We start from the raw sequence: 12,042 nt of genomic DNA, 5'->3' as shown, positions 1-12,042 counted from the left end.
ATCAGAACACCATTTTCTAACGTACTATTATGGTAGGCAGGGTGCAAACCGTTCCAGGCTGACCGCAATTGGCGCTGTAATTCCTGTTTTAGTTTCAGGGCTCCCTTAGCGGTATTTTTTTTTTTAAGTATCTATCTCATCTATCTTATCTATCTATCTAATCTAATCTATCTATACCGGGTCTTCGTTGCTGCGTTCGGGATCTTTAGGTGCGGCATCGGACTTCTTAGTTGCAGCATGCATGCGGAATCTAGTTCCCCGACCAGGGATCGAACGCCGGGCCCCCAGCATTGGAAGCGCGGAGTGTTACCCACAGGACCGACAGGGAAGTTCCCTTTTGGCGGGTTTTTGAACTAGACTTTACAGAACGGCAGCCTCTGGGCGACCCCTACCCGTTCCCGTCCTTCGGCGCCGTCCCTCTTGCCTGTTCCAGGCAGCCATCTGCTTCATGCCAGGGTTACTAAAAAGAAAGGGTTTGGCAGCTACGAAAACAGTGAAAAACCTGCGGGCGAGCGTGGAGCCGCGGTTTTCGGCCCCGCGCCTGGCTGTGGCTCCCGCCGCCGGACGGCTGCCGGGCGCCCCTGAGAAGCCCCATCTCCCGGGGCGCGGCGCCCGTTTCCCGTGGTCGGGACAAGCGCTGGCGCCTGGGTTCGCGGGCCCGGCTGCGGGCCGTGCCCTCCTCTGCCCACCGCCCAGGCACGGGTCGGTACCTCCCTCTGCGGGATGTGCCGCGCAGGCGTCCTGAAGACGCAGCTTCCGTGGTCCTCCCGGCGCCCCGTACTGCGGTCTCTCCGCTGACACGTCTCTTGGGGGCGTGGAGGAGGCGGGGCCAGGGCGGGCCGTCGGTTCTTAAAGGGACTGGGCGCGGAGCTCGGGAGGCGGCGCCGTTCGAGGCAGCGCGGGGTCCGTGGTGCGGAGCAGGTTCGGGAGGCGAATGGGGGGCCTGGGCGGGTTTGCGAGGGGCCGGGTGGTCCACCGGGCGCGAGGGAGAGTCTCGGGGGTCTGGGCTGCGTTCTGGGCAGAGTCCCGCCAGGGCAGACCCACCCTCGCTGCTCGCAGCTCCCGCTGCCTTGGCTGGGGTGGCCAGGGTTCATTCATTCCCGGCCGAGGCACCGCCCGAATCCCAGCCTGAGGCTCAAGTGCACTTGATAGCTCACGGCCCTGGGCCCCCTCCCCTCCATTTTACGGGCTGGGAAAACTGAGGAGGCGACAGCTGACCGAGGCCACTCTGCGAGTCGGAGGAAGGCCGGCCTCACCAGCCTTCCTGCCTCCCATGGCTCCTCCGCCTCCACTTTCCGGGGGCCCGCACAGTGCGTGGAGCTCGGTGGGACGGGGGCGGGGGCGGCTTCAGCGTCAGGAGCAGAGTCCAGCGGGAAACAGTGGGGGCAGGGGGCGAACTGCTTGGGGCGAGGGGCGGGACTTTGAGCCTGGAGATCCAGATTCTAGCCCGGCCAGCACTAGCTTTGTGACTTAAGGCAATTACTTCACCTCTCTGACCTTAGTATCTTTTTTTGTAAAGTGCCAGTAGTAACACCTGCCTCATCAGGATGTTGGGGGAATTCAGGAAAATAATGCAAAAGTGCCCAATACAGAGCCTGGCACGCAGCGGGCGTTCAGTCAGGTGGGTCGGAGCTGGATGAGCCCAGAAGAGGATTGACGCAGCTCGGAGGAAGGCGGCTGCGGGCCAGGCCGCCCGGAATGAAAGACCTCAGTGTCTGAGTTTCCTCCCCCGCCCCCCTCCTCCGCTCCACCGTCTCTGCCCGTAGAGTTTGTTCAGGGCGGTGGTGCACACCTGGCAGTGGAGCTTGGAGCCAAGGCCACGTCTACACTACCCTGTTCAGTGCCCCCTAGAATTAGGCGAGATCCTTAGCTCCAAGCGGGGAGTGGCATCCGCACAGGCGGAACCAGCCTGGCTGACCTGGGGTGGGGCCCACTCCAGGAGTGCAGTGCTGTAACCCCAGAGCTGGGCTCAGCCTGCCTGGCAAAAGACCCCACCTTGAGGCCATCTGCTATATTTCCTGCCTCCTCCCAGTTGACCTTTGTGGGAGGGAGTCAGGGGGCTGCTTACCCCAGGAGGTATTAGTCACTGAACCAAGGAGCCAGTTTATACCTAGTGATGGCAGAGGGACTGGGAAGGTCTGAGTCTGAGCAGACAGAACCCCTTCCTGGGCTCTTGGAGTCCCAAGGCTGCTGCCTTGTTTCCTTCTGTCCAGAACTGTCCAGTCCCCAGACAGCTCGGGGAAGGCAGCGTGGAGCCTAGGGTTCCATCTTCCCAACCCCCGGTCAGTTATGGCGCTTGTGCCTCAGTCGTCTCCCCACCTGTACCATGTGGCAGGCCTTTAAAATCACCTCATCTGACCCTCACACTACCACGTGATAGTTGTACAGTTATAAACTCCATGGTATAGAGTTGGAAACTAAGGCCAAGAGAGAAGTGGTCTCCAAGGCCTAAGGCCAGAAAGTGATGGTATCCAGTCTTGGACCAGGGCTGACTCCAGACCCACCCTATTACCTAGGACGCACCACTGCCTCCCTGACGCCAGAGTCCAGATCGAAGGAGGCCCTGAGCAGGCAGCCTTGGCCACCTCTGAGTCTCTGTCCTGGGCCAGGCGCGATGGCAGAGAAGGTGCTGGTAACGGGTGGGGCTGGCTACATCGGCAGCCACACCGTGCTGGAGCTGCTGGAGGCGGGCTATGCGCCCGTGGTCGTCGACAACTTCCATAACGCCATTCGTGGTGAGCAGGTGGAGGGGGGCTGGTGCTCCCAGGGGGATGGAAGGGAAACCCTGCGTTCTACCCCCGCCTCCAAGAGATGTGTGTCTGGCCAGTCCCTTGGGAACCCAGCACCCCATCTCCTCTGACTTTGATGGCCTCTATGTGCCCAACCAGGAGGGGGCTCCATGCCTGAGAGCTTGCGGCGGGTTCAGGAGCTGACAGGCCACTCTGTGGAGTTTGAGGAGATGGACATCTTGGACCAGGCAGCCCTACAGCGTCTTTTTAAGAAGGTGGGTGCTTGGCAGGCAGACAGGGGGCATAGCCAAGGGCCAGGCCTGTAAGCAACCTCTGACCCCAGCTTTGCAACCCTGCAGCACAGCTTCACAGCGGTCATCCACTTTGCTGGGCTCAAGGCTGTGGGCGAGTCGGTGCAGAAGCCTCTGGATTATTACAGAGTTAACCTGACAGGAACCATCCAGCTTCTGGAGGTGAGGCGTGAGGCGAGGACACAGACACTGTGAGGGCCCCTAGCCGGGTACGCGCTGCCAAACACAGTGGCAGAGCCCAAGCTGTGTCAACTTCGACAGGTCTTTGCCTCTCAGCCTCAGTCTCCCCTTCTGTACATGGGAGCCCATAGCTCAGCCCCACCCACCTGGGAGGTGTAAGGGGGCGGGAATAACGTGTGAGGCAGAGGCCACTGACGCCTCCCCTCCACGGGCAGGTCATGAGGGCCCACGGGGTGAAGAACCTGGTGTTCAGCAGCTCGGCCACCGTGTATGGGAACCCCCGGTACCTGCCCCTGGATGAGGCTCACCCCACAGGTGGCTGTACCAACCCCTACGGCAAGTCCAAGTTCTTCATCGAGGAAATGATCCGGGACCTGTGCCAGGCGGACAAGGTGAGGGCCCCCTTTGACTCAGCCGTGGCTCCGCTCACGGACCCCTCACAGCCCACGCCCGCGAGCCCGAGGATGGGATCCGGATCAGCCTCCACCGAGGAGGAGGCTGGGGTTCAGGAAGCAGCAGTGACTTGCACAAGGTCACACAGCACTTGCAGGGAGGGCCCGATACCCTGCTCCTTTCTAGGGATAGAGAACCGGCAGGGTGGGCTCTGGATTCAGCTGGGACACACAGCCTGCACCCCCAACTCCCATCGTCTGACCTGCGTCCCACAGGCCTGGAATGCAGTGCTGCTGCGATATTTCAACCCCATAGGCGCCCACGCCTCGGGCTGCATCGGCGAGGATCCCCAGGGCATCCCCAATAACCTCATGCCCTATGTCTCCCAGGTAAAGGAGAAGGGAAAGGAAGGGGGTGGCCCTAGGCTTGAGGGCTACAGCTGGTGCCAAGGTCCTGGGAAAAGCTAACCTGACCTCCACCCCAGGTGGCGATTGGACGACGGGAGGCACTGAATGTCTTTGGCAATGACTATGACACAGAGGATGGCACAGGTGAGCCCAGGACCAGGAGGAGCCAGGAGTGGGAGCCGGGAGGGAGACTGAGGCGGGGCAGAGACTGTACTGAACCCAACACCCAACCACCTCCTCCTCTGCAGGCGTCCGGGATTACATCCACGTCGTGGATCTGGCCAAGGGCCACATCGCGGCTTTGAGGAAGCTGAAGGAGCAGTGTGGCTGCCGGGTAGGAGGAGAAGGGAGGGAGGGGAAGGAGACAGAGGCCTGGACCAATGGGGCCCAGAGGGGTAGTAAGTCCAGCCCCCGGCACAGTCCCTGTTCTCCTCTCCGGACAGATCTACAACCTGGGCACAGGCACGGGCTATTCGGTGTTACAGATGGTCATGGCCATGGAGAAGGCCTCGGGGAAGAAGGTAGGCTGGCAGCCCACCCTGACCCACCCCCAGCCCCTCCCACTAACCTACGTGACGGGCATCCCAGCACCGCCCTGTCTCCTCAAGCCTGCCTCAGGACTTGATGCCTGAGAGCGAGACCCTGCTCTGGACCTCCATTTCTTGAGGGCCTGGTCAGCAACTTGGCGGGTAAGGCCAGGGCCAGCTCAGCTAAGCTACAGCCGTCCGCTCTCTTGCAGATCCCGTACAAGGTGGTGGCCCGGCGGGAAGGCGATGTGGCTGCCTGTTATGCCAACCCCAGCCTGGCCCTCAAGGAGCTGGGCTGGTCAGCAGCCTTAGGGCTGGACAGGATGTGTGAGTGCTAGCCCAACCCCTGACCCTGGGTGCTGGCCTGGCCCCTGGGAGAGAGTCAGGGGCTAGGAAAAGGGCCACCGGGGGTCTGGGCCTGCCCACTCCGGGCTGTCCGAGGTGGTGCGGGCCCTGCACTCCAGTGTGGACCCTGAGCACAGACCTTGCCCCATCACAGGCGAAGATCTATGGCGCTGGCAGAAGCAGAATCCTTCAGGCTTTGGCGCGCAGGCCTGAGACCCTCACCTACCAGGGACCAGGAAAGGAAGAGAAACAACTGCCTGCTCTCCAGCCTCTGGCAGGAACCCAGGGGCCTCAGAGCCTCCCCTACCTCAGACCCCAACTGTGCCCACTCAGCCCACCAGGCATGAGGCCAAGGGCACCACTGACCAGGTATCAGGGGTCTCTATTCCACAGGGTCCAGGAACCCAGGAGGACCACCAAGAAAGAGCAAGTGGGGCGAAGCAGGGCCCTGAGACACACAGAACGCCCTCCCTCCCAGGGACTAATTTATACTGCTACGAAGGAGCTTCCCAAAGTATTTAAAATAAAGTTTTCTTACACTGGAGCAGATTCTTGCACATGATCACACTCTACCCCTTGGATAGAATCATCCAGGCCTAAGAGTTGAAGCAATTTCTTTAATTTTATCGGAATCCAGACACAACAAGAAAAACACCCAAAACTACATGGAGACAGAAGACGAGACATGACTCCTCCCCACCTCCCCCCGGCCCTAGAGTGGGGACAACGTGGGGTGAGGCAGCTGGGGGAGACCTTGAGCCTCAGTCCAGCCCTGCAGGCTCCAGGCCCGCGGGGGCGGAGGGTAATGGGGAGGCAGGGCCCAGCCCCCAAGTCAGAATGGCTGAGGGGAGGCCCCCTCGAAGGACTCCGCCCCGTCACCCACACTCCTGCGCAGGGGCAGGGAGCCCACAGCAGCAAGGGGGCCCGGGCCACGGCCACGGTCATGATTGAGAAGCAGCTGGAGTGGAGGCAGGAGAGACACGATTATCTGGGCAGAATCAGCTGGCGGGAGAGGGTGGGAGGTGGGGCCTGGGAGGGCCCCAGGGGCCAAACCCTGAGGTCACAGGAGGGGCCCAAAGTGGGGCTAGTGAGTGAGGTCCTGAGTGAGTGGGTCAGCGGCTGGGCCCCTTTCTCCCGCTGCCTACAGCCCCTCCAATACTGCTGCCAGGGGGGCCCCCCCTCCAGGGAAATGGGATAAGAAAGCAGCCCACCCCGTGCGGCAGACAGCCAGGTGGCTGAAGCCAGGAAGGGAGGCCCGGCCAGGCCTTGGCCTGCCTGCCCCAGAGGCCTGTGGGAAGAGGAAGGGTCCAGGAGGGTGAGAAAGGGGCTCGACCGGCTCAGATCCAAGATGGTGCCGCGCGTGCCAAGTCCCCCATGAGCTGGGGGACCGCGCTGGGGGCCAGGAACTGTAGTTACACAGGAGGCAGCAGCTTCTCAAGAAACTCCTTCACAGCTGCCATCTCCTGGGGGGGAGGGGGGGTATTGTGAGAGGCTCCTGGCCGGAGGGAGGAAGGAGAAGGGCGGGAGTGGGAAGCAGCCCCTCAGCACTGACCTGAGGACAGGAGCTGTGCATGACACCGGGATAAGTCTTGAACTGGACCCTGGCGGGTGTAACAACAGACCGGAGCTTCTCGGCTGTCAGGGCCCCAAACCGTACGGGAACCATGGGGTCCAGCTCCCCGTGACACTGAAGGATGGTCAGGTCCTTGGCACTGCCGTTGGCTGCCTGTGGGCCAGACGGGACTCAGAGAGCAAAGCCAGTGCTTGGGCACAATCCCCCAGCCTCAAGGAGACAGAGGGCAGGAGCGGGGTCGTGGAGACACTCACCTGGGGGAAGGCCCGGTGCAGAGGCAGCCAACAGCTCAATGCCACAATGCCAGCCAGAGGGTGGGGGCAGGTGAGGGCTGTGTAGAGGGACAGGGCTCCACCCTGGAGGAAGGAGAGAATGAGGGGTCATGAGGGCACAGCTCAGCTCCCACCACCCACCCGCCTCTCTCTCCCCTCACCTGTGAAAAGCCTCCCAGGACGATCCGATTGGCAGGGATCCCATTCTTCATCTCATGCTCAATCAAGGCCTTGACTGGGGGGAGGGGGCATGACTGGGTGGAGGGAAAGCTGCCAGAGGGACCCAAGGAAGGGAGCCAAACAGAGGTATTGCCAGGCACTTTCCTGGGCGGGCAGAGGGGGAGAGGGAGGATGCCGAGGAGGGGCTGGGGCCTTACTGTTCTCTGCTGCCTTCTTAATGCCAGCCTCGTCCTCTGGGGCATCTGGACTCAGCCCCATCAGGTCAAACCTGGAGAAGCAGAGGCATTGGCAGCTACCGGGAGACCTGGGCTGGCCCCAGGCAGCTCCCTCAAGCTCCTATTCCCCCTCCCCAAACTCACCAGGAGGGCATCACCATCTTCATGTTGAGTGTCACAGGGATCCGAGGCCTGGGGAGGGACAGCAAGAAGGGCCGTCATGCTCAGGAGGGATGAGGAAGCCACAGCAGAGAGCCCAGGTGGGGGCAGGGCAACCCCTGGGGAACCCTCCCAGCAGGCAGGGCCTGTGTTTAAGGTGTTGCCAGGCAACCTGCCACGTGGGGCTGGAGGCTGTGGTTGGGGCATCAGCAGTAGCGATGGAGAAGCACAGCCCAGCACTCGGTGTGACGGGGTTCCAGCTCAGTCGGTGAGTACTTGGGGAAGGGGTACAGGGGGTCCTGGTTCTAGGAGTCTCAGGTCTAGGAGGCCTTGGGGCTGGGGCTGGACCCTATTCCTGAGGGTTCCACAGGAATGATGAAGGCTGAAAATGGCACTTGTGACTGCTCTGGGCCCCAGGCCCCAGGATGCAGCCGGCAGGAGAGAACAGGCCTGGGACCACAGGACCACCCCCCATCCTCAGCCCCTCCCTTGCTGGGGTGGCACTCACGCATGGGGACAGATGTACTTGACGTGAGGGAGCCGGATAGTGGAGAGGGCGTCAGCCCAGCTGTGCCTGTAGGAGGGAAGAGAGAAAAGGCACCAATGTGGAGAGGGAGGAAGGGAGGGCGCAGGCCTCTCCAGTCCTGCCCACTGGGCCCTCCCCCATTTCCCCAGGAACACCCCCTCCCCAGCTCACTCACCCTGTGTCTCCAAGGCCATGTAAAAAAATAACCTGGAAAAGGATCAGAGATGGGGAAGAGGGCAGTCACCGTCCTGCTATCACTCTCGCTCTGTCCAACTTCTGGCCACCCCTCCCTCACCCCCAAGGACCTGGAGGGGAACTGAGGTGGCAGTCAGGCGATTAAGCCCCTGCCTCCCGGCTGCAGGCTGCTCGCCCTCTTCTCACTGCCACCTCTGTTTTCCCCACGCCCCCTCCAGCCAGTTCCCCAGCCGGCCCCCTGGGGGCTGCGTGGGTAGCAGAAGACCCTTACCGCAGCTGTTTCCCGCTCAGCTCCAGACACAGTGGCAGCATCGGTGAGCAGGGGCACAGACATGGTGTTACCACACATACACTGCAGGGCTCCACGGCTGGGGCCTGTGCACATTCGGGGCAGCGGTCAAGAGCAAGGCCAGGAAGGGGAGAGAATCCTGACACAGGAGCAGAGCCTCAAACCCAGGGCGTAACCGGGCCATCAGCCCTCCACCCCAGGTTCTATCCTGGGCACAAAGAAAAGCCAGGCAAGAAGTCCTGGGCCCGATCAAGCGGGCAGGAAGTTTGCCTTCACTCCAGGGCTGAAAAGCAGGGGCGGCCACCCTAGTGGCCCTGCTTCTGGCCCCCACACAGCCTGAGGTTGCTGGAGGTGGGCAGAGGCAGGGCTGTGGGGCCGTGGGGCAGGGCAGCCAGGGCATCCCCCCCCTGCTGCCTTCTCCCCACCTAACACTCGTTGGCAGGTAACTGCCTCCTCTCCCTGCTCTCCAATCATCCCCCTTCTCTAGAGCCCTTGTGTCCCCTCCTCCCCACAACTCCCGGCCCTACTGGGAAATGAAGGGAAGGAAAACTGCCGGGAAATATGCTTCCAGCCCCTACCCTCAACCCCACACACATTTTCTCCAACTTCCCTCCCATCCAGCCCCCGTCAGCCTTCTGGCTCAGCCCTTCTCAGAGCCCCTGGGAGCTGCCCATGTCCCCAGAAGGCACACAAACTCCGATCCACCACCCACCTCCTAAACAGTGCCCCCCGCCCCCTTGTATGAGGCCACCTGCGGCTGCCCACTGACTCCAAACAGGTCCCTCAGCTCGACCATGCTCTCTCTGGGACTCCCAAACACACAAAAGAATGTCAAGCTGGCTGGCTCCTCCCGTCCTTAGCATCTTCCAAACTCCCCGGCAGCTTCTGCTACCCGCCCCTAAGTGCCGACCCTTCCGAGCAGCGCCCACCCCTCCCACCTCACCAACTGGCTTCCCCCTCCCCTCTCCCCCGAGCGCCCCTCCGCACAGTGGGATCCCTCACCTCTGACCCTGGGGTTCCTCTTCCCACACAGGAATGCACCTTTTGTCCTAAGCTGAGATTCCCTTCCTTCCCCACTGAGCGACTTCCACCCCTCACCCCAGGCCCCTCCTCTCAGAGTGGTGCCTTCCCCCCTGACCTGGGGTCTTCCTCGCCACAGTAAAAACTCCCACCCTGACCCATGGTCTCCCACTCCCCACAATGGAAACTTCTGTTCTGACCGAGGGTCGCCCTCCCCACAATGACAATTTCTATCCTGACGCCGGACCCGCTTCTGCCCACAAAGGGGCGTTCTACCTTTGACCCTGGAGAGCCCCCGCCCCACAATGGGATCCTCCACTTCCGACCCTGAAGTCCCTCTCATCACACCGGGACCCCACCTTCCTCCCCCTCTCTACCCCCAAAGTCCCCCAGACCGGCCAGCGCCTCCTCGCACCTCACTCCCCACCCCCATCCCTCACAACTGCGGTTGCCCCTCCCCACTCGCCAGGACCCTCGCGGTGGGCCGATGCCCCGCCAGTGCCCTCCCCGGGCCTGCTGGCCCCGGACCACGGTACCTCCACTCCTGGGGGTTTCGAGACCTCTCGGGCGATTCTCCTCTCTCTCCCGCACAGACACTCACTCTTCCCCCTCTACCGCCCCCGCCGGAACTTCCGTTCGAGTCCCGGGAACCCAGCCATCGCGCTGCCGGAAGTAGCCTGGCCAGCGGTACGGAACCCGGAAGTGGGCGTCGGGGTTTCTTCAGATAGGAGCTGCCATGTTGGGTACGGTGGGGCCACTCCCCATAACCAAGCCACGGAATCTCCGGCCGCATCTAGACAGTGCGTCCGTGGCTCCCACTTGCTACCACCACCCGTGCGCCTCCTGGAGGAAACCTGTCCTGAAGGAGAGGCATTCCTCACACTAGCAGAGTTTCCCACCTTCCCATCCATTACGGTCTTGGGTATCCACCACTGGCCCTCACGTCCTGTGCCAGGGTCATGGATAAAGTCATACACTCAGCTGAAAAGACACTTTGAGACCATCTAGTCTTCCAATCTTATTTTAAAGATGAGGAAACTGAGGCTCAGGGGAGGGAAGTAAACAGCAACCTCAGGATTACACTGTAATGCTGCCTCTGCACCTGCTTCCTGAGCTGAAAAACGGTGACCATAACCACCCAGCTTACTTCACAGCTTTGCTGTTAGGCTCAAATGAGGCCGTGTGGAAATGCTCTATACGGTGTAAAGTCACAGTGTGAGGACATAATGACTCTAAAAAGGACCCTGGGAGAAAAGAACACTGGCATCAGCAGTGTCCGAGACAACTGGTCAGGAATCGAAGTGTTGTCTTAGCTCTGCGCACAGCAAGCAATACCACACAGACAGTGCACAAAATACCGCCATCAGTGAGCTCCAGTTGTTAACAAAGAGGGTTTCATTTGGTCACCGAGTCACCCTTTGCTCCTTGTGGCATCGGTAAAGTGGAATGGGGCTCAGGGTCCACATAAAGGCCGGAAGGGGAGGCAAACTGGGTTGCAGGACCATGTCCCTGACAGAACCTGTGGGCATCTGCACACAGGAAATGAGTCATCCCTCAGCAGCTTAGGACTCGTTTGCCCAGCTTAATGTACACTGGTTTTTTTTTGAACTGCAAGAAAACAGTATTATCTGGAAGCTCAACAAAGCACTTTTTCCCAGGTTAAGAGGCAGTTTGGTCTTAAGTGCTCAGCAGGTCACAGAACAGGAAAACTTTGGGTCCAGAGGACCACAGCAGGCCAAGGATCCAGGGGTGGAAAGGGGGAGAATGGATGTGGACAACACAGATGCTCCCACTCCCAGAATCCCTGCTGGGTCTGCTTGTGGAAGAATAAACAATTCCTCCTGCACCCCAATCACCTAAGACACTGTGGCACTTTGAGCAAATTCTTCAGAGTGAAGCTCAAATTCAGAGGCCTTGTCTCAGAGGCTACCTGTGATTAGTGCTAGTGGGATTAGTGGTTAGTCTGCTCTAACACTTCTAACTTTATTTTCCCCCTACTCCAAATTAAAACATAGCCCTTCTTTATCTCCAAATGACCCAAATGAAATAAAGAGGCTGTGGCGGAGGAGTGAGTAGGACCCTTAGTGCATCGAGAATTGTATTTGCATTCTGGTTGATTTCAGGCTGCATTTTTAGAAATTCTGAGGCTCGGGCAAGGCTTGGTGGTGGCAAGCTTTCCCCAGGATAAGCTGGTGAAACAGGCTAGCAACGGTGTGGGCCAATCCCTCAGAGGCATTCTCTCAAGAGGATTAAATTCAACACTAATTTCCATTATCAAGTGTTTCTATTTTCTGCAAAGGAGAGAATAGTGACCACTTCAAATCCCCTCTTTTAGGATACTTAAATTCTGTCCAATTGCCGTACTGACTTTCAAAAACTTAAGTCCAAATTCTTGGGTCTACCTTCAGACCTTACGTGCTGCTCACTTCACTTTCCTCACCATCATTTCTTCCGAGGAGCTCCAGAATCTGTTCTCCCATGTTTTTGTAAACATCACCTCACAACTTACTTCCTTACCTGAGAAATGGAATATAAGGTTTTTAACCTCACCTTCTTCTTTACAAAATGTGGGTGGGTGGGTATAGGAGCATTTTTAGCCTACTGTACAGAATTAAACCTGACCTTTCCTGGAGATACTGATCTACTGTCGATTTAATTGTGGCACTTATCATCTACCTAGTCCAAAACAACAACAACAGATTTCAAAGTTTCATACAGTTC

The 12,042-nt window shown here is 59.6% G+C and overlaps 2 protein-coding genes across 6 annotated transcripts; one reads left to right on the top strand and one right to left on the bottom strand.

The window, feature by feature from the left end:
- Nucleotides 1–842: 842 nt before the first annotated feature.
- On the top strand, nucleotides 843–5,188 carry GALE (UDP-galactose-4-epimerase). 4 transcript variants are annotated; one of them, XM_059895646.1, is made up of 11 exons: nucleotides 843–921; nucleotides 2,517–2,735; nucleotides 2,889–3,004; nucleotides 3,089–3,202; nucleotides 3,436–3,612; nucleotides 3,889–4,002; nucleotides 4,098–4,164; nucleotides 4,269–4,354; nucleotides 4,464–4,541; nucleotides 4,760–4,874; nucleotides 5,047–5,188. In XM_059895646.1, exons 2-11 carry the CDS (start codon nucleotides 2,615–2,617, stop codon nucleotides 5,103–5,105), a joined length of 1,047 nt encoding a protein of 348 aa, XP_059751629.1. In that variant the 5' UTR covers nucleotides 843–921; nucleotides 2,517–2,614; the 3' UTR covers nucleotides 5,106–5,188. The 4 variants fall into 4 exon arrangements, with proteins under 4 accessions (XP_059751629.1, XP_059751640.1, XP_059751649.1 ...); XM_059895657.1 differs by having other exon boundaries at nucleotides 871–910; XM_059895666.1 differs by lacking the exon at nucleotides 843–921 and adding an exon at nucleotides 1,444–1,621.
- Nucleotides 5,189–5,495: 307 nt separating this feature from the next.
- Nucleotides 5,496–12,006, bottom strand: LYPLA2 (lysophospholipase 2). 2 transcript variants are annotated; one of them, XM_059915924.1, is made up of 10 exons: nucleotides 9,858–12,006; nucleotides 8,284–8,440; nucleotides 7,993–8,024; nucleotides 7,800–7,865; nucleotides 7,277–7,324; nucleotides 7,115–7,185; nucleotides 6,899–6,972; nucleotides 6,720–6,821; nucleotides 6,445–6,618; nucleotides 5,496–6,355 (listed from the first exon to the last, which is right to left on the bottom strand). In XM_059915924.1, exons 2-10 carry the CDS (start codon nucleotides 8,395–8,397, stop codon nucleotides 6,305–6,307), a joined length of 732 nt encoding a protein of 243 aa, XP_059771907.1. In that variant the 5' UTR covers nucleotides 8,398–8,440; nucleotides 9,858–12,006; the 3' UTR covers nucleotides 5,496–6,304. The 2 variants fall into 2 exon arrangements, with proteins under 2 accessions (XP_059771907.1, XP_059771908.1); XM_059915925.1 differs by having other exon boundaries at nucleotides 8,284–8,387; nucleotides 9,858–10,480.
- Between the last annotated feature and the right edge of the window lie 36 nt (nucleotides 12,007–12,042).

The sequence above is a fragment of the Balaenoptera ricei genome, chromosome 1 (genome assembly GCF_028023285.1).
Source record: "Balaenoptera ricei isolate mBalRic1 chromosome 1, mBalRic1.hap2, whole genome shotgun sequence".
NCBI classification, from domain to species: Eukaryota; Metazoa; Chordata; class Mammalia; order Artiodactyla; family Balaenopteridae; genus Balaenoptera; species Balaenoptera ricei.
Note: the sequence above shows the minus strand (reverse complement) of the source record. Positions and strands in the feature narration are given on the sequence as shown.